Source organism: Ailuropoda melanoleuca, chromosome 2 (assembly GCF_002007445.2).
Source record: "Ailuropoda melanoleuca isolate Jingjing chromosome 2, ASM200744v2, whole genome shotgun sequence".
Classification (NCBI taxonomy): Eukaryota; Metazoa; Chordata; class Mammalia; order Carnivora; family Ursidae; genus Ailuropoda; species Ailuropoda melanoleuca.
The window spans coordinates 141,360,873-141,381,187 of record NC_048219.1 but is presented as its reverse complement, the minus strand read 5'-3'; the positions used below and the strand labels follow the sequence as shown (position 1 = coordinate 141,381,187).

Genomic DNA, 20,315 nt, shown 5'->3' with positions numbered 1-20,315 from the left:
AGGCTCTTGTGAGGGTGAATCAAGCAATGAGCATGAATGTGTCTGGCACACAGCAGGCACTCCATAAGTGTTTGTTGCATCAGAATCTCATTTGGGAGTGCCTCCCCTACTGGATTATAAAATTTCCAAAGGCAGGAACCAATTTTATTACTTTTTAAAAAAAACCTCTTTGGCCCGTGCTCAAAAATCTTTGTGACTCGAATGGCATTTCTGCTCTCCTTGAAGCAGCTAAGAGCTGAGGGCACATTAGCTGGGACTACATATTCATTCGGTCATTGATTCACTCAGCAAAGGTTTACTGATGGGTGGAATGCACAGAGCTATGGCTTTCTCTAACTTCCACGCCAGATTAAATCCCCCCTTCCATATTATACTCTATTAATATACACCATACTTTACTTTGTAGCGTGTACTATGGCTAGGATAAAATGATTCCTTGCGCAACTGTTTAAGGTCCGTTTCTTGGACTAGGCAGAATGCTCCAGGAAGGAGATGCTACCCTCTTATTTGATGCTTCAGCCTTAGCAACTAACATAGTATCTAGAAAAAATAGGTGCTCACCAAATATTGCTTAAATGAATGAATGCATGAAGTAAAATGAGATGTGTTCTTGCCTTTCAGAAACTCACAGCTTACAGCAATATTTCTCAACAGGAGCATTAGTTTCAGGATGGCTCCTTATTTCGCAGGGTCCTAGGTCTTGTTGGGAATGTTTAGCATCCCTTGGTCCTAGCTACTGCCCAGTGAACGGCAGAAGTGTGCCCCCTCATGCACTGATGCAACCAGAACATCGTCCCACATTTCCAAATGCCCCGTAGGAGGCTGTCCCACTTGTGATTCAGAACCGCTGTATGGTGTTGGCTTGAATGAAAGTGGCAGCAAGAAGGGGATGGATCCAGACAATGGGACAAAGGTGCGTGGGGAAGGGAGAGGGGACGCAGGCTGATGTGAAAGCAAGCATGGTTTAGAATGGTGTTCCTCTGAGTTCTCCACGCCCTGATGATTCTCTCGTGTCCCCTCAGCCACCCCCCATCCCCCTGCCATGACCCTTCACGGCAGATAGAGCATACATTGGCTGGGCGAGGTTCTCGGATGCTACCCATAATTAGGTCAGTGAAGCACTGGCTTTTCTATTTGATGGTTTGGATTTTTCCATAAAATTTTTGTTGAAGAAAGGGTTTTGAGGCCAAAGGGGCCGAACTAGAACCAATATTCTGGAGCTAAAAATGGTGGTGCTAACTGGGATCAGGGCAGGCCTTTAGTACATATGGTGGTAGACATTAAGACCCAAAAGAAAGTTTTGACAAAGCGGACATAACATGACAAAAATAAAATAAAATCCGGCAAAGGAAGGAAATAGGAGCACTGAGAAGTACCATAAGTTGGTCTGAGGGGCAGGTGGTAGGGAAGCTGGTCTGAGGGACATGGCACTTGTGAAAGTGCCCAGTGGACACACAAGACATGTAAAGTTTAATGCTCTTGTCAAGACCTGTTAATAAATGGAGGCTGGCCCAGCCCGTGACTCAGAGTCGACATCCACGGCTGCTGGCCCTGGTCGCAGGGTGGAGGGCCATTTTATTCCCAGAAAAAAACATAAGGCCTTGTGTGGTGGCCTCAGAACCAAGTGCCAAGTCATCTCTTATTGAAAAGTTTTCCCTGAGCTTGGGTTCATGGCATATGCTTCTCTGTATGCCTCGGAGCAGCCGGGAGAGCTCCCTGCGTAAAACAGCGGCTCAGTACATTCTTTCTGAATCCACCTGATTAAGAACCCTCCAGCGTAGCTGATGGGTTGTTAAGGTGAGAAGGGTTTTGGCTGAGATGGACGGGGGAGAGCATCGCACAGGTAGGAAGGAGGCCTGGAAGCACTAATGGAGGAGTGGAATTCTCTTAGGAACGCATCTTTAAGCTGAAGAGCAGAAGGTTCAGAACAGCAGGAAAGGATGTGTTGAATGAATGAATGAACACAAGCATAGGCATGACGTCTATGGTTCTGATGACCTCTGTCCTCTTGCATTAGAAAGAAAGGGGCTGTCGCAATCTGGCATAGAAACCGAGCAGTTTCTGTTTGTCATTGCCCAAAGGTCGGTTAATTGGCCGACTCAGTGTTGACATCCTGAACCAATCACTAAAAATCTGTACAGTTTTAACTCATGCAAAAGGGAAATGGAATTATCTTGGCTTAAATAAAATAGAAGGGAGACAAACACTGCTGTCACCCCTTCAGGGCGTCTCCTTCGGCCCTGGGTGAAGGCCAGGACGTTTGAAATCAGCCTGGTCCCTATGGCCCCCAGTGAGCGGGCTTGCGCACCGTCCGTGGCCCCAGGCACCGGCAGGGGGCGCCACCGCGCTCTCACTCACGGTTTCCGGAGGATCATCCTCATGTGGGCGTCAGGGCCCATCTGCGACAGCAGCAGCATGGTGTCCTGCAGCTCCTCATCACACTCCTTCTTCTCTTCCTCAGTAGGCAAAGGGGCATCCTCGTGCTCGTCATCCAGAAATCGATAAAACAAATATTTGTCTTGGAAATGGTGCTCCTGGTCCACTACGTGAAACATGAAGGCAAGTCAGCTGGTGTCCCTCTGCCTCACAGCGCGTTTACCAGAAGCACATGGATGGTGTCGGGCAAGAGAGCCAAATGACAGCAAAGGGGTGAGACGCCTCACCGCTCTCACTCCACCTCGCCCAGGGCCGAGCAGCTGGAAGACACGACTTCCCCTCTGCGGTCATGCCCCTCGCCGCGCTCTCTGACCCGCCCGGCTCCGGCTGGCTCACCCTACCACTTTCTTAGGAGAGCCTGCCAACTTTTCTGAGATGTGCACTCTGACCAGCAAAAATGGCCTTGGTGACATCTTCTGGCATGTGGGACATGTGTCTCAAACAGGAAAATAACCAACTGCCAGATCACGCTCTAAATGGTTTCTGAGTACAGACTTAAACAACCCTACTTTATAGGGATCAGGACTCACGTCTTTCTTTCTGTATGTGCTGTTTGTAAACATGGCTGTCTGCATGAAGGAAAAATAGAGTACAATTAATTGTTTGAACAAAACTGACTAGACCAAGCTTCTAGGTCATATAACCCTAGAAGGAACAGTTCTAATTTTAAAAGTTTTTTTCTCATGTTCCTTTTAAAGAAAAAGATTTAGATCTTGGTAGGACAGTCAGTGAACGTGGTTCAGAATCTCTCATTTCTCTATCTCAAAGCTTTTAAGTCCCCTTTCAGGATGGAGCACCAAACTGCCAAAAGATGAAGAGAACAGTAGACTCTTGCTGCTCAAAACATGATCCCGAACAGCAGCATCAGCGTCAGCATCATCTAGAAGCGTGTTGGAAATACAGACCCTCAAGACCCATCCCAAAGCTGCTGAATCAGAATCTACATTTTAACAAGAGTCTAGGATGACTTGTATGCACATTAAAGTCTGAGAAGCACTGGTGAAGCCATCATTCGATTCTCAGGTGTTGTTAAATTAAACGAAAGATTTTAATAGTTTGTCAGTTTGGAAAAGTGGTCTTAAAGCAAATGGCACAAGCATGCCAACCCCAGTTCCACTCCAGTCCTGAGCAGCTGCCCTGCCCAGTGACAGCCCCTGCAGGAATCGGGGGCCTCAACTGTCCAGCACATTCCTGATCTTCAATGTGGTCATCCTGTGTGCACACAAATTGGCTCTCGCAGATAACACCACAGTTAAAAGTTAAAAGGCAGCTTCTGAATTCATTACTTTCTTTCATGCCATCAGCCCAGCCACACATTTCATTGCTCTCCATTCTGCCCCCACATCAGGATTACTATGCTCAGAATATAATCACACTATCAATGAACCGTGAACGCAAACTAATAAACATAATTGGAACTGATGCACTCGGGTTGCAATTTCATTTTCCGTTCATATGTTCTCCCAAGTTAGGAAGGCACAACGGGGGAACGTAGCAACCGATAGCCTCCACTCACTGCATTTGTATTGCTAGATGAAGATGCTGGCTCTGTGGGCCCCTGAGGGGATCACATTTCTCTTTTGCCCATGTGGGAGTGTAGCAACAACTTAGTGGGGACATGCACTCCGCACTTCCTGAGGGTTTTGCGGGACTGTGGCTCTTCTTACCGTGGTTGAGAACGCTGTCCTCCACCAGCACCTGCCACATGCCAACAGCCTGCGTCCGGGAGTGTACGCATGAAGTCTGCTGCAGCATCCAGTCCACCAGCTCGGTTCCCACACAGCATTGCCTAAGGAGAGGGGGACACAAAGGGTGGGAAGTCACCCCCCTGCAGATGAAGGCTGGGAGATGGCTTCTGAAAGACCTTCTTCCACCGTAAGAGGTGTCGCTGCCAACAAAGCACAGAATGGTGTGGCCTCCGGTTCTCAAACTTTTGTACAAACCAGTAAAACCACTCATGAGGGAAGCTTCCAAGCAATGAAAGAGCATGACAGATTGCAGCTCCAGGGGAGACTGAAGGGCCACGAGATGGGGAGCATTATCTAGCAAGCTAATCTCAGGGCCAGAAACGCTTTTGCCCTGAGCAGGTCCCAGAAAATCTCAGTGTAAGATGAAGGCAAAACAAAATTCTGACTTCCTTCACCTGAGCCTTGTGAGGAATGAGTTAATGTTTGTGAGGCACTTGGAGGTGCTCCATGAAAGGTGCTGTATAAGTGCAAAATTATATAGCACTTTATATTTTCAAGTAATACTACTGATCTTCCTCAGAGGGGTGTTGGGAGAAACAAGCAATTAGCGATGCAAATCTCTTTGAAAAAAGTCGTATGTAATGAGCATCAGCTCTTCTGCAGAGCCTGTCATCTGAGGAGCTCCACACGCTTTCTGTAATAGTCACACATTCATCCCCAAGTTGCCCCTCCGTGGTAAGTCCGTCGGGATGGGCAAATTACATGTATTAGTTAGGAAACATATAATTATACACACATACACGAGGGAACACTGAGGTGGGGTGAGGGAGAAGGGCAGGTATTTGCGGCATGATGGTTCAAAGGTTCAAAGGTCCCATGAATCCCATGGGACAGCACAGGTCACAGAGCAGCTGGGTCTGTGTCACTGGTGGCCTCCCCTTCCCTGCTAAGGACGGCACCATCTCTGGGGTCGAGCTCAGGGAGCTCCTCTCTAGTTTAAACTGGAGGAGGTTCTTGCTGCTGTGCACATTAGGAAGAAGTTTAGCCTGGGAGGGGTCATGAGCTACAACACTGGGTCTGCTGGTTAGTTGCTATGTGAATGTGGCCATATCGTTTAAATTCTCTCGTTCTCGGCTTTCTCATCTGTAAAAAAACAAGAAGGGAAAGATGGCCTCTAAGGCCACTTCCAGTTCTAATATTCTAGGGACTATGAGATCTGTCCAAGCTCTTGGGACGCCCTGATTCAGGTCTGACCCTGGAATATTCCACAAGGAACATGTACGAAGAAGGCCATTAGATTTCCAGGGCTGCTCTGAAAACAGTCTACACCCCCATAAAGAACTTCAATGAGCAAAGGAGGCACCTAGTTACTATTCATTCTGAACATATGACCTGTCAAAACAGCCTCTTCTAATTTGAGAATTTCTTAATGGGAAAAGTCATATAAAAGAATAAAAAATTCCATGTGGCTTTTAATTCGATGATTATTTTTCCTAAAAGGAACTGAGATGATCCCAGAGCACCTGGGCCCTTGTATAGGGTATGAGAATCCTGCCATCAGAATACAGGACAAAGACACATAGCAGTGCCACTTGCAGCTGATGGGATCACTGGGTCTCCTCTCCATGAATGATCCCTAGTCACTTTAGAATCGACAGCAGACCTTAGCATCGTGACCACTGGGGATCATACTGCATGTGGGGAGACTTCAACACTAATACTGCAGCAATGACATAAGCGGGTGGGGAGCAGGAAGGAGATGGAAATGGGAAGTACAAGGTGTGGGGCAAAGAACTCAAACTAAGATACAGAAAAGAGAAATCATCCCTTCGGCTTCCAGTTGAGCCCATGGGTTATTACCAGCACATCATTAATTTGTGTAATAGGGTGTGGAACAGACACGACACCTATATTTCAGGGATTTAAAATGTTAGTACTATGGAGCAAGAAAGAGTTTATGGTTTCTGACTCCTGGTTTCGATTTTGTCACAAAGATGACATATTTTAATGGAATTTCCCTAATGCAAGTCAACACTTGGAAAAGCACAGTCACATCCTTAAGTCAAGGGAAAAAATAATGAAGACTTAGGAAAACGTCCTGCAGCCATATGAGATTTTGAGATTCACTTAATGAGTTAAAGTGTTCTAACTCTCTCTGGGACCACGTGACACATGATTTTTTTAAACCTTTACTNGGCTCTCGCAGATAACACCACAGTTAAAAGGCAGCTTCTGAATTCATTACTTTCTTTCATGCCATCAGCCCAGCCACACATTTCATTGCTCTCCATTCTGCCCCCACATCAGGATTACTATGCTCAGAATATAATCACACTATCAATGAACCGTGAACGCAAACTAATAAACATAATTGGAACTGATGCACTCGGGTTGCAATTTCATTTTCCGTTCATATGTTCTCCCAAGTTAGGAAGGCACAACGGGGGAACGTAGCAACCGATAGCCTCCACTCACTGCATTTGTATTGCTAGATGAAGATGCTGGCTCTGTGGGCCCCTGAGGGGATCACATTTCTCTTTTGCCCATGTGGGAGTGTAGCAACAACTTAGTGGGGACATGCACTCCGCACTTCCTGAGGGTTTTGCGGGACTGTGGCTCTTCTTACCGTGGTTGAGAACGCTGTCCTCCACCAGCACCTGCCACATGCCAACAGCCTGCGTCCGGGAGTGTACGCATGAAGTCTGCTGCAGCATCCAGTCCACCAGCTCGGTTCCCACACAGCATTGCCTAAGGAGAGGGGGACACAAAGGGTGGGAAGTCACCCCCCTGCAGATGAAGGCTGGGAGATGGCTTCTGAAAGACCTTCTTCCACCGTAAGAGGTGTTGCTGCCAACAAAGCACAGAATGGTGTGGCCTCCGGTTCTCAAACTTTTGTACAAACCAGTAAAACCACTCAGCTCATGAGGGAAGCTTCCAAGCAATGAAAGAGCATGACAGATTGCAGCTCCAGGGGAGACTGAAGGGCCACGAGATGGGGAGCATTATCTAGCAAGCTAATCTCAGGGCCAGAAACGCTTTTGCCCTGAGCAGGTCCCAGAAAATCTCAGTGTAAGATGAAGGCAAAACAAAATTCTGACTTCCTTCACCTGAGCCTTGTGAGGAATGAGTTAATGTTTGTGAGGCACTTGGAGGTGCTCCATGAAAGGTGCTGTATAAGTGCAAAATTATATAGCACTTTATATTTTCAAGTAATACTACTGATCTTCCTCAGAGGGGTGTTGGGAGAAACAAGCAATTAGCGATGCAAATCTCTTTGAAAAAAGTCGTATGTAATGAGCATCAGCTCTTCTGCAGAGCCTGTCATCTGAGGAGCTCCACACGCTTTCTGTAATAGTCACACATTCATCCCCAAGTTGCCCCTCCGTGGTAAGTCCGTCGGGATGGGCAAATTACATGTATTAGTTAGGAAACATATAATTATACACACATACACGAGGGAACACTGAGGTGGGGTGAGGGAGAAGGGCAGGTATTTGCGGCATGATGGTTCAAAGGTTCAAAGGTCCCATGAATCCCATGGGACAGCACAGGTCACAGAGCAGCTGGGTCTGTGTCACTGGTGGCCTCCCCTTCCCTGCTAAGGACGGCACCATCTCTGGGGTCGAGCTCAGGGAGCTCCTCTCTAGTTTAAACTGGAGGAGGTTCTTGCTGCTGTGCACATTAGGAAGAAGTTTAGCCTGGGAGGGGTCATGAGCTACAACACTGGGTCTGCTGGTTAGTTGCTATGTGAATGTGGCCATATCGTTTAAATTCTCTCGTTCTCGGCTTTCTCATCTGTAAAAAAACAAGAAGGGAAAGATGGCCTCTAAGGCCACTTCCAGTTCTAATATTCTAGGGACTATGAGATCTGTCCAAGCTCTTGGGACGCCCTGATTCAGGTCTGACCCTGGAATATTCCACAAGGAAGATGTACGAAGAAGGCCATTAGATTTCCAGGGCTGCTCTGAAAACATTCTACACCCCCATAAAGAACTTCAATGAGCAAAGGAGGCACCTAGTTACTATTCATTCTGAACATATGACCTGTCAAAACAGCCTCTTCTAATTTGAGAATTTCTTAATGGGAAAAGTCATATAAAAGAATAAAAAATTCCATGTGGCTTTTAATTCGATGATTATTTTTCCTAAAGGGAACTGAGATGATCCCAGAGCACCTGGGCCCTTGTATAGGGTATGAGAATCCTGCCATCAGAATACAGGACAAAGACACATAGCAGTGACACTTGCAGCTGATGGGATCACTGGGTCTCCTCTCCATGAATGATCCCTAGTCACTTTAGAATCGACAGCAGACCTTAGCATCGTGACCACTGGGGATCATACTGCATGTGGGGAGACTTCAACACTAATACTGCAGCAATGACATAAGCGGGTGGGGAGCAGGAAGGAGATGGAAATGGGAAGTACAAGGTGTGGGGCAAGGAACTCAAACTAAGATACAGAAAAGAGAAATCATCCCTTCGGCTTCCAGTTGAGTCCATGGGTTATTACCAGCACATCATTAATTTGTGTAATAGGGTGTGGAACAGACACGACACCTATATTTCAGGGATTTAAATTGTTAGTACTATGGAGCAAGAAAGAGTTTATGGTTTCTGACTCCTGGTTTCGATTTTGTCACAAAGATGACATATTTTAATGGAATTTCCCTAATGCAAGTCAACACTTGGAAAAGCACAGTCACATCTTAAGTCAAGGGAAAAAATAATGAAGACTTAGGAAAACGTCCTGCAGCCATATGAGATTTTGAGATTCACTTAATGAGTTAAAGTGTTCTAACTCTCTCTGGGACCACGTGACACATGATTTTTTTAAACCTTTACTACTTTTAAAATTATAGCAGTGTGTAGAGACCACAGGATCCCTAAAGAAAGAACTTCCAGGGTTGGAGAGTTCCAAATGCAGTCATCCAAAATGGTAGTTAGTAAATATCAACATTAAAAGGGCTAGATGAACAATGTCTTAAGAAATGGAATGTGTCCTGTTGATGAGACTAAAGTGTTTCTCAAATCCCATCTCATTTCCAAAATTCTATCCAAGAAGAGGCCGGTTAATGTAACAAATATACTGTCAGTTTGGGTCTTGTAAACATATTCATGACAAGCACAGGCAGAAGAGTGTTTGGTTGCATGGAGTACAGAAAAAGTGTTCCAAAGAGGAAGACTTTGCCATGTTTTCCCATCTCTGTCCTTGGGAAAGAGACTGGGTCTTGAGGCATATGTACCCGAGGGTTTGCTATAGGGTGAATCAGGTCTAATTTTACAGGTTCTATCATAGTTGATAGTCACTAGAAAGATATATATCCTTCATGATAACTTTAAAATTTGTAATCTAGCTTTTCCTTGTGCCTTATGAATTTGGTTGATGTGAATCAAATGGGTTTTGACTCATGCCAAGTCTGATGGGTTCTGAGGTCATGTCTAGGCTAAATGTGAGAGTTGAGTGATTGCTGAAAGAGGGTTATGAGGGTGATCCATGGGTGCAAAGAGAGAGTGAAGGCTTGTGTGCCATACACAGGCCATTCCAGTTCCTAAATCCTTGTTGAATTGAAAAAAAATCAAAAGCCAAAGATCAGATATGAATCTTCAGTTACCTACCACTGTTCAGTCATCCCAGAAGATTCAACTAAATACTTTCTTAACTCCAGTGACAGCTATCATGAGTCCTTTTACTAAATGATTATAGATGTGATACAGAGTTGTATATTTCACTGTATGCACACTAGAACGAAATCCTGCAGTAGAAAATAAACTCTGTAAAAAACACTGTATAACCGCGTTCACTCTGTATCCTTGGGACTTAGAACACAATAGATCTGGTGCTCAGTAGGTACTTAATACAGCTGTGGGATGAATGAATGATACAGTGAATGAATGAAAAGATCATTGCACTTGGAAATCAACCAAGGTTGGTTGGTTTAAGTCTTGGTTCTGCCACCNATCTGGTGCTCAGTAGGTACTTAATACAGCTGTGGGATGAATGAATGATACAATGAATGAATGAAAAGATCATTGCACTTGGAAATCAACCAAGGTTGGTTGGTTTAAGTCTTGGTTCTGCCACCCACTAGACTTGTGACTTGGACAAGGAACACTATTTAATCTCTCTGAGCCTCAGTTTTATCATCTAAAAACTGGCCTACCACCTACCCAGCAGGGTTGTGGTAAGGATGAAATAGGATAATGTATGGAAAATGGCCTGGCAGAGGCCTTCAAGTTCAAATAAATGCTCAGTAAATGTTAGTTCAATCTCATCTAAATCTAATAATTTCCTTAAAAAAACACTAGCAAACATAAATTAAAATTTGTTTATCACAGTTAAACCAATGCCCAAGCAAATTAGTTTAGGAGTAACTGCTGGGAATAGTAAGGATAATTAAAATTAAGCAGGGATCAAAGACAAACTTAGATCTTCCAGAACCTGGAGGATTATAAAACAAGCTGCCCATGGATGGAAAACAAGAAAACACAAGTTTGTTCCAATTTCACTAGACACGAATCTGAGGGGGCCAGAGCCTTTAGGATTATTGCACATACCTGTATGTCTTTAGGTGGTATTTTCTATCTCTTATCATGTGAGGTGCTCGAGAGAGAATGGCATTTCGTAAAATTTTTCCAGCCCTGAGGATCTTCTCTGAAGGGACCTGGATTTTAATCAGGTAAAAGGAGAGAAAGAGGAAGAAGGAGAATTTATAGAAGGAAAACAAACCAGATGAATACTTAAATCACTTTCTGACTCTGGCTTGAACAAATGCAACTCATTCACACATTTACACTGTTCACTTGTCTGACATGTCACTGTTTTATTTAAGAACTGAAACACACTGAATACTTATTGTGTCTGGAAAATGTATCCGAGGTTTCCTGATGTGATGCTCTGACATATTGGTCACCTCCAGTGGTTACTTCAGAAGCTAGCTCTGACGGCTCATCAACCCACCTACATCCCATTACCTTGCTAATGGTGTTAGCAGGACGAAGAGGAACGTGAGGTTCAATGAGAGGTGTCTGAAAAATAAAATGTTAAGGCAAAAGAAAATTAAACAAAAAGTTCGCTAAAGAAAATTATGGGTTGGGGGATAATAAGAAACATCCATTTTTATGAAACTCAAAATAGAATTAAAAAAAAACAAGAGATAAAATCTGCCTGAATAACTTGAATGCAGAGGCATTCAAAGGGCAAAATTAGACCTTCAATTTGCCAAAATTTAAATATAAATTATTAAAAATGAAAAAAAACCCAAACAGACAGGAATGATTAGATGTTTGCAGGCTTAATGAGAAGGGAATCAATATCTACTCAAAGCATAACAAACATCAGAGCAGAAGAAAAAGCGAAACAAGATAAACATGTATGAAGATTAAAATGACCTATCTCGGGGGATAGGGATAGAGTATTGATTTAGAATGGAAATGAGCAATTGCATCCTTTGTCATGTAGTTAAAATTCTTTTTTCTGCAATTTGTACTTTAGGGGAAAAAAGTTTTAATCTTTAAATGATCCTTCTTGGTGGTTTTATGTACTCAAGTTCCTAGAACCCACTGGGACAGCTGGTGTACCATCTCTTTCCTTTGCAAAGTGGTGTACAGTTTTCAGGATTCCGTGACTGTCAGAACAGCTCTAGGATCTACATGAAGCTCCCACCATTATCCACATTCTTCAGATGAAGCTGCTGAGTTGGGATCCCAGGAAAATCCCTTGGTACACAGCTACAGAGGTAAATCCGTTAGTCCTACCAAACCCCTCCCTCTAGTTCTCTGTAATGTCTGGCAATGGCATTTCCAAATGGCGGAGAAAGATGTGTGGTCAAAGACGGTGGTAGAACCATCAATACGTGGTTTATGCTACTTCCAGAAGACAGGAGATGATGGCAGATTTAGTTATGGGCTTGTGATAGGCAGAATAATGCACCCCCCCCCAGATGTCCATATCCTTATCTCCAGAACCTGTGACTACATTAGATTACATGACAAAAGGGACGCTGTAGATGTGATTAAGTGAAGGCTCAAAATAGATTATCCTGGTGTTTCCAGGTGGGTCCAGTGTGATCATATGCGCTCTTAAAAGACGGAAGAGGGAAGCAAAAGCATTATAACAAGAGAGACAGCAGCGTGAGTCAGACTTGGCCTGATTTTGATGGCTTTGCTGATGGAAGAAGCCAAGAACTAAGGAAGAAAGGCAGCCTCTAGAAGATGGAAAAGGCGGAGCAATATATGGATTTTCCCCTAGAACCTCCAGAAGGAATTGGCTGCCAACACCTTTATTTTTAACCCAGTGAGACCCATTTCAGACTTCTAACCTATAGCACTGTAGAATTACTAATTTGTGTTGTTTTAAGCCACTAAGCTTGTGAGGAACAAGCTTAGTAATTTGTTACAGCAGTAAAAAACAAACAAACAAAAAAGCCCTAATGCAGACATTATTACACTTCATACTAAAACCCTACGTTTTGCAAATTCAAGCCATTACACTGAAAAGGAATTGGTAGATTTTCCCTCTAGTCCTAATTAAAAAAATAGAATCAATGGAGGAAATAAAAGTCAATATTAATTTAAAATACTTTATGTACCTAAATACAAATATACGTGTATAAATATACGCCATCGTTTTTATCAACAGCAAATTTTGGATGAGTTGCTGCTTTGATATTATAATAGAATTAAGGAAATGGGGGACAGAATACAAAGCATTAAGAAAAGCATAGATGAGATGCAGTTTTACTCTGAATGACNTGAGATGCAGTTTTACTCGGAATGACTGAAATCTCACTAACTTACTTAAACATTTCCATCACCTTCCTGGCATCAAGTAGACTTTTTTTTTTTCTCCTCTTGAAATCACTAGAGCACAGGTGTCAAGCAATATTATAGCATTTTAGCAGTCCACTGTTTACAACCAGCACAGACCAAGGAATGTCAATCTGGTTCAATTCAATTGGAGCTTTAAACAGAGACTGACTTTGCCCCGAAATATCCCACATTCCCTTAGGGCAGACCTTTAGCTGGGAAAGCGACCTTGCCCTGTGTTTGCACTACTTCCTCAAAGAAGACAGTCGTGTGACCCAAGTCACCTGAAAAAATGTTCAAAAGCACCAGACCAGCATGCACGAGGGCTCTGGAAATGTGTGTGGTTAAAACATGCTGATTATTTCTGAGCTGTGGGTTCCCAGTAGTCATGTATCCCACTTCTTTACATTACACGGGTTGGTTTATGTGTCTAGGACTATGCCTGGTTATGTAGGTAAATTGTAGCAGTGTCTGGTTGTTCCTGAGGATAATAGAAACCCATTTCTCCTTCTGGTCTTAGAAGAGAGAGGTGCAGGTATATGTGGTCTAGAGTAGATGGATGTGGGATCAGCTGCTGAGGTAATCTTTTCTTTCCTAGGAAAAAGTTAACTTTCCTTTCAGTAGTATTTGAGAGGCTGGCTGCGAGAGAGGTCAAGAAGATGCCCTTGCTTGAGGATTACTGATGAATATTTATTCTTTGGTAGGTGCAATAAAACATTATTTGAAGACTGAATCTTTTCATTTGTTTCTACAGAAGTGGCTGTATTTGAACGAAATGCTAAAAGTGGTCTCTAGGTTAGTTAATTTGTATCGTTCCCTTTTTGATTCCTTGGAGCCCTCAAAAGAAAGTATTACGAAAGCAAGGGAAGCATCAGGCTTCAACCAGAATTGTTCCTTTGATTTGCAACTTCTAAAGAGGTAAAATGTACGCAAGGTTGCCATTCAGCCTGATAATCCTAGTACCGGTTCCAGGACCCAGAGGCTGTTTAATCTTTGAAAGGCAGTGTTCTCAGAACCTTTTCTGGCTCAAAGATTGTAGGTTTAGGGGTAACACAATGAATGGATGCTTTGAGAAGGGGACAGTCCTTTCATTTAAATAAAACCTCCGAGGAACCCATGCAGGGTGAAAGCAGGGAAAGTTTTATTTTGGGGGAATAAAAATTGTCTTTGAAAGGGGACACTATACCCAGTTCAGCAAGAATCCATATTCTATGTCTAGCAGCCAGAGGTGGTGAGACAGAGGGCATCCGTGACAGGCAGTCCAGGTCCCTGAGAAACAAAATCACTGGCCAGTGCTTTCAGGGACCCCTCCATTATGAGTGTGGCTTTATTGCTTTTGGATCCACTTACTTCCTTTTTGGTTTCCCTTGACTTTCAAGTAAAGTTCCTTTTAAGAATTTCACCTTAGCTGTGCTTTAGAGAAACGAGGAAAGGAATTTCATTTTACAAATGATTTGGTTAAATAGGAGAGGGAAAGAAACAGCATGGTAATATTAGTGAGAATCAAAACAAGGAAAGCAGCCCTAAAGGCAAGACCAAGCATTTCCTATGTCCAGCCTTTTACACCTGTCGTCCACACATGCACCTCTCTCTGTGTTATCTCACTTTTCCTCGAGAACACGAACGCCAGAGACACATAGGGACTGGGCTCACTCAGCTAATACCTGGTAGATCTGGGGTGGAATCCAGCTCTACCCCACTCCCATGTCTATGCTGCAGGTACAATGACCCCATCCCACCCGCACTTTTCTTCGAGAGACATCTTTGTTCACCCTTTGAAGAGTTAATGTTCTGCTTGATTCAAGCCCATTGAGAAAAGTGTAGGTACCACACTTGACCTTATGAGTTTTTAGCAATAAGTATTCACAGTGACCCACTGAGAGGACACATTAGCATTAATGCATCATGCTTGGTCTGAGTTAACTTTTTAAAAAGCATGTTTGTGACAATAAAACATTTGGCATTGAGGAGCTGTCCTACCAGGGCTAAGACAAATATACCAAGGACATGGGTAGCAGTCAAAGGGTAAACAGGATAATGAAACCACTCAGGATCTCCCACAGAGGGAATTCGATGCTGGGAACTGGTTTTATGGATGGTGGAGGAGCTGCGAAGACCAACAGGTGACTGTGAAGCCAAAACCAGATGTCAGCAAAGCAGGAAGCCTTCCGGTGGGGGGACAGAGGGACCAGAGCCTGAGTTGGGCATCCTGGTGGAAGCTGGCACCCTGGGGTCCCCCACGTCTCAGAGGGAGAGCCACTGCTAGAGATGCTGCCCTCCCTCCCAGTGGCAAAAGGGAGACAAGACCCCTCCTGCCTTCAATCTCCCTCCAGCCAGAAGCCAGAGAAAGAAGGAAAAGAATTTCATTTACAAATGATTAGGTGACACAGAAAAGGGAAACAAGTAGCACGGTGCTATTAGCGAGATGATCAAAGCAAGAAAACCAGCCTTAAAAGCAGTCATGGCCAGAGGAGCCTGGGAAACACTCTCTGCAGGATCTGCTCTTCTTGTGATGCACAGATGAGTGCAGGAAGGGCAAGAACTGCTGGCAGGACACGCAGACCCAGGATGCGCAGAGCAGGGTGGTGGCAGTGGCCACGGAGTGGGGACAGGGAATCACCCTTTCGTGATTCCACATCCTCCCAGGCACTCTTCCTGTCGGACCACAGGCAAAGAAGGTGGACAGTGAGCTAGCAGGCTGAGGCTTCCTTAATGCCTCCTTGGTCTGTTTCCTAGGCTGCCCGATGTTTTGTCCTATAGCCAGAAAACATACATCACAAATAAGCCCTAAAAGGAACGGACCCCTCTCCGAGTAAACTGCATACATTTCAACACATCAATCATGTGTTGAGGATAAAAATTCTTCTTCCCCACCTGGGCATGAGAGAATCCAAATTGGTCTGTAAAAATATGATCCTAAAAAGCTAGGCAGAGAGAACAGATAAAGGCAGAGGTATTCAGCTTTCTCTCTGCTTTTCTTGGCTTTCTCCACCAAAGACTTCCCTCAGGATTGACCGTAATTGGTTTTTGTTTGTTTCTGGAGAGGGGATGCATTCTACTGCTTTTTATTATATTTATATTACTACTGAAAAGGAGAAACAGTAAGGGAAAATATTCCTTTTGGCACCAGAGCCAATTCAGAAATACTAATCAGGTGATGAAAAATAGGAATTTAGCCTCCATTACAAAATGCACAATAACTCCCCAGTAGATTATAATGAGGTATAAGGCACGGTAATAGGTTTTGTGAAAAACCATATTCAGGCCCTTTTGAAAGGGGGTAATTCATTTTACTCGAGTGTTTGCTCACAGAAGCCTTTTGCAAGGCACAACATTTTAAGCCAAGAGATAAGAATAACAAGCTAGATTGGGACACAAAGCTCATGGCAAACTCTGGCAACCCAGCACAGTAAAAAGTCACATGTCTAGCTTAATGCAAGTATTTACTGAAGGTGTGTTGTATGCAGAGCAAAAATAGGCTAAAGGAGGGGCTGATGAACTACCGCGTTTGAATGAGCTCTTGATCTTGATGGGAAGAGAAACTTCAGTGGGTTGAACAATGAGGGAGGCAATAGGAGTCAAGGAATAAAAGCAACGACATTCTGGATTTCAAATTCCTCCTTTCCAATTTCAAGTGAGGAAAGTTCCGGGAGCTGGGGAAAATAATATTCAACTTTTTAGTGAAAATGATATACTCTTAGGAGTTACATTCCTTGGCATTTCAGAATAATACAACTAAGACCCCTTAGAAATGTACGTCTCATTCTTGTAATAATTATCATCTGTGTCAGCACTCTTTGGCTGACTAGACGAAATTAAAGAAGGGACTAAGTCAGACTCATAAACAGATTTCACCACTCTGAAATAACTATGTAAGTTTTTCCACTTGTTGAATAATGGAAAAATCATCTATAGAGCTCTTTGGCTTCCATCTGTAGCCCTTTTTTTTTTTTTCTTTTTCAAGTCTTTCTTAAAGTTCTTAGTTTAGAACTGGGTTGTAGATTTCCAGTTTCAGCTTCCACATGTACAAAGATTGAAAGTTGCTACTCCTGTCCCTATAACAAGAAAAAGCTAAACAAGGTGAAAATGACTTTTGTGGGGCCTGTCAGAGAACAGAGATCGCAGGGCAAACTGCTGCTCCCAAATCTGGGGAGATAAGGGAATCCAGGGTCAAACTTGAGATTTGCCCACCTGGAACAGAAGTCACAGACTGGCAGGAATCCTCAAATGATGTTCAGTTAAGAGAAGCTTTAGACTGATGTGGCTGTAATGCCACAGCTGCCTGCTTACATACGCAAACCAAAATCTATGCCTACCAATGCCTCATGGTGGCAAGAGTGAAACCGAGGCACAAGCAAGCAAACAGCCAACTAGGTTTGGAGCCATAGTGAGTCAAGAACTTCCTTACTTTGCTTCCACCTTTTCTGTATCAAAGTATCTCCCTGAGATCCTGTCAGTGAAGCGCTCCTGACCACTGTTTGGTGCTGCCAGATACAAATCAATTTTTGCTCAAAAAAAACCCTTTTAGTATGTCTCAGTTTATGTTTTAAGAATGGTAATTTTGATGAATTGCTGAAGTGACTTGAGAGTGAGAAACTCCTGGGGTGGGCAATCTTAGGTGGGCCCTCACACTTTTGTGGGTTTTACCTCCTGGAACTCCACTAGGTTCTCTCCGTGAAGAGCCAAAAAAGATCTCCTAGGGTCTCTGGCAGGAGAAGGGAAGAGAGTGGGCTGTGAAATACACCCAAGCATTCTCCATAACAAAGGCCTACTCTCCAAGGAGAAGACTTTACTAGAGTCTTATCTAACCTGGGGGAGGGCATTTCTCTGACTCTAGCCCCCTCTAGGCTTCCTCTCTCACCTAAAGAGGAAAAAGAAGCTAGGAAACAGCTGTGACGGTCACAGTGCAGGGACACAGACCTACTAAATGACTGAGACTTAATGATAACATTACAGGACACTCCCCTTCCCCCACAGAACCCCACCATACCAGTATAAAAACAGTGGATCACAGCCAAAGGAGTTCTGACATGCAGACTCTATCTAAGGAGGGAGTTCTTGGGGAAGCCCAAACACAACAGAGACAAAAACTAGAGGAATTTGAAGACTTTGGCATCTATAGCTATAACAAACATTAAACAATGCCCAGCTCCTAGCTAGATTAACATAAAACCTCACATTAAGACCTATTTATCTCAGTTCATATTACTCAGTATATTACATCTGCCTTTCAACCAAAAATTACAAGGCATACTTAAGGAAAGGAAAAACAGTCTGAAGAGACAAGGTAAGAATCAGAGCCAGACTCAAATATGATGCAGGTTTTAGAATTGTCAAACAGAAAGTTTAAATTAGCTATGACTGATACATTAACAATAGAATTGTATTCCATTAATAAAAAGTTTAAATTAACTATGACTAATACATTAACAATAGAATTGTATTCCATTAATAATGCTAAGAAAAAAAGCAGACCATATGCAATAGTGGATTGGGTTATGTCAACAGAGAGAGAGAGAAACTCCAAGAAAGAAACATCTTCCTTCCTGCTTCCTCCGTTGACCAGCACAGAGAAAGCAGAGCAGAAAGGGGCAGGTGTGGGAGAAGGCACACTACACCTCTCTACTCACTAGTCACATTTCTTCAGAGACTAGATGTTAACAAAAGCTAGAAGTTTTAATGAATCCAGTAAGTTATTTTGTAGATATTGACAAACCAATATTAAAGTTCATGTGGAGGGGCGCCTGGGTGGCTCAGTCATTAGGTGTCTGCCTTCNCAACAGAGAGAGAGAGAAACTCCAAGAAAGAAACATCTTCCTTCCTGCTTCCTCCGTTGACCAGCACAGAGAAAGCAGAGCAGAAAGGGGCAGGTGTGGGAGAAGGCACACTACACCTCTCTACTCACTAGTCACATTTCTTCAGAGACTAGATGTTAACAAAAGCTAGAACTTTTAATGAATCCAGTAAGTTATTTTGTAGATATTGACAAACCAATATTAAAGTTCATGTGGAGGGGCGCCTGGGTGGCTCAGTCATTAGGTGTCTGCCTTTGGCTCAGGGCGTGATCCCGGCGTTCTGGGATCGAGCCCCACATCAGGCTCCTCTGCTGGAGGCCTGCTTCTTCCTCTCCCACTCCCCCTGCTTGTGTTCTCTCTCTCACTGGCTGTCTCTCTCTCTGTCAAATAAATGAATAAAATCTTTAAAAAAAAAAATAAAGTTCACGTGGGAAGGCAAAAGACCCAGAATAGCCAACACAATATTGAAGAAGAGGAACAAAAGTTGGAGGACTGACACTGTCTGACCTTTAAGATTTACTATAAAGCTACAGTAATCAAGATAGTGTGGTGTTAGCAAAACAACAGACAAATAGCTCAGTGGAAAGAGTAGTTAGCTCAGAAATAGATCTACATAAATAGAGTCAACTGATCTTTGACAAAGGAGCAAAGGCAATACAATGGAGCAAAGGCAGTCTTTTCAACAAATGGTGCTGGAACAACTGGACATTCTCATGCAAAAACAAAAGAATATAGACCTTAGACCCTACACAAAAAGTAATTCAAAATGGATCACAGATCTAAACGTAAAATGCAAAACTATAAACCTCGCAGAAGGCAACACAGGAGAAAACCTAGGTGACCTCGGGTATGGTGATGACTTTTTGGATACACCAAAGGCACAACAATGAAAAAAATAATTGATAAACTGGCTTCATTAAAATTAAAAACCTTTGCTCTGTGAAAGACAATGTCGAGAATGAGAAGACAAGCCACAGACTGGGAGAAATAATTTGCAAAAGACATATCTGATAAAGGACTATAATCCAAAGTATGCAAAGAACTCTTAAAACTGAACAGTAAGAAAACAACCTGATTTAAGAATGTACCAAAGACTTCAACAGTAACCTCACCAAAAAGATACAGATAGCAAATAGGCTTAAGAAAAGATGTTCCTCATCATATGTCATCAGGGAAATGCAAATTAAAACAACAATGGGTTACCACTACACACCTATTAGAATGGACAAAATCCAGAACACTGACAAGACCAAATGCCAGCAAGGATGTGGAGCAACAGGAAATCTCATTCTCCGCTGTGGGAATGCAAAATGGTGTAGCCGCTTTGAAAGGCTCTGAAAGCCACTTCGAAAGTTTGGCATTTTCTTACAAAACTAAACATACTCTTGTCATGTGATCTAGCAGTCATGCTCCTTGGTAATTACCCAAAGGAACTGAAAGCTAATGTCCACACTCAAAAAAAGTGAAATAAGCCATCTGAAAGGGCTATATATTATTCCAACTATCTGACATTCCAGAAAAGGCAAAACCGTGGAGTTTATGTTAAAAATATCAGGAATGCCTGACTTTCCCAGTGGATAGAGCATGCA

General features: G+C 43.3%; 1 protein-coding gene across 9 annotated transcripts in view; it reads right to left on the bottom strand.

Moving 5' to 3' along the window:
• The window catches only part of RAPGEF4 (Rap guanine nucleotide exchange factor 4), a 285,737-nt gene that overhangs the window by 75,376 nt on the left and 190,046 nt on the right, over positions 1–20,315 (bottom strand). For 7 of the 9 annotated variants that reach the window (XM_019802960.2, XM_034654748.1, XM_019802964.2 and 4 more), the window contains 4 exons: positions 11,099–11,152; positions 10,682–10,788; positions 6,751–6,872; positions 2,359–2,542 (listed from right to left, as the gene is read on the bottom strand). In XM_019802960.2, coding sequence (XP_019658519.2) covers positions 2,359–2,542; positions 6,751–6,872; positions 10,682–10,788; positions 11,099–11,152 — 467 coding nt within the window. The other 2 variants (XM_019802967.2, XM_019802961.2) reach the window with 2 other exon arrangements.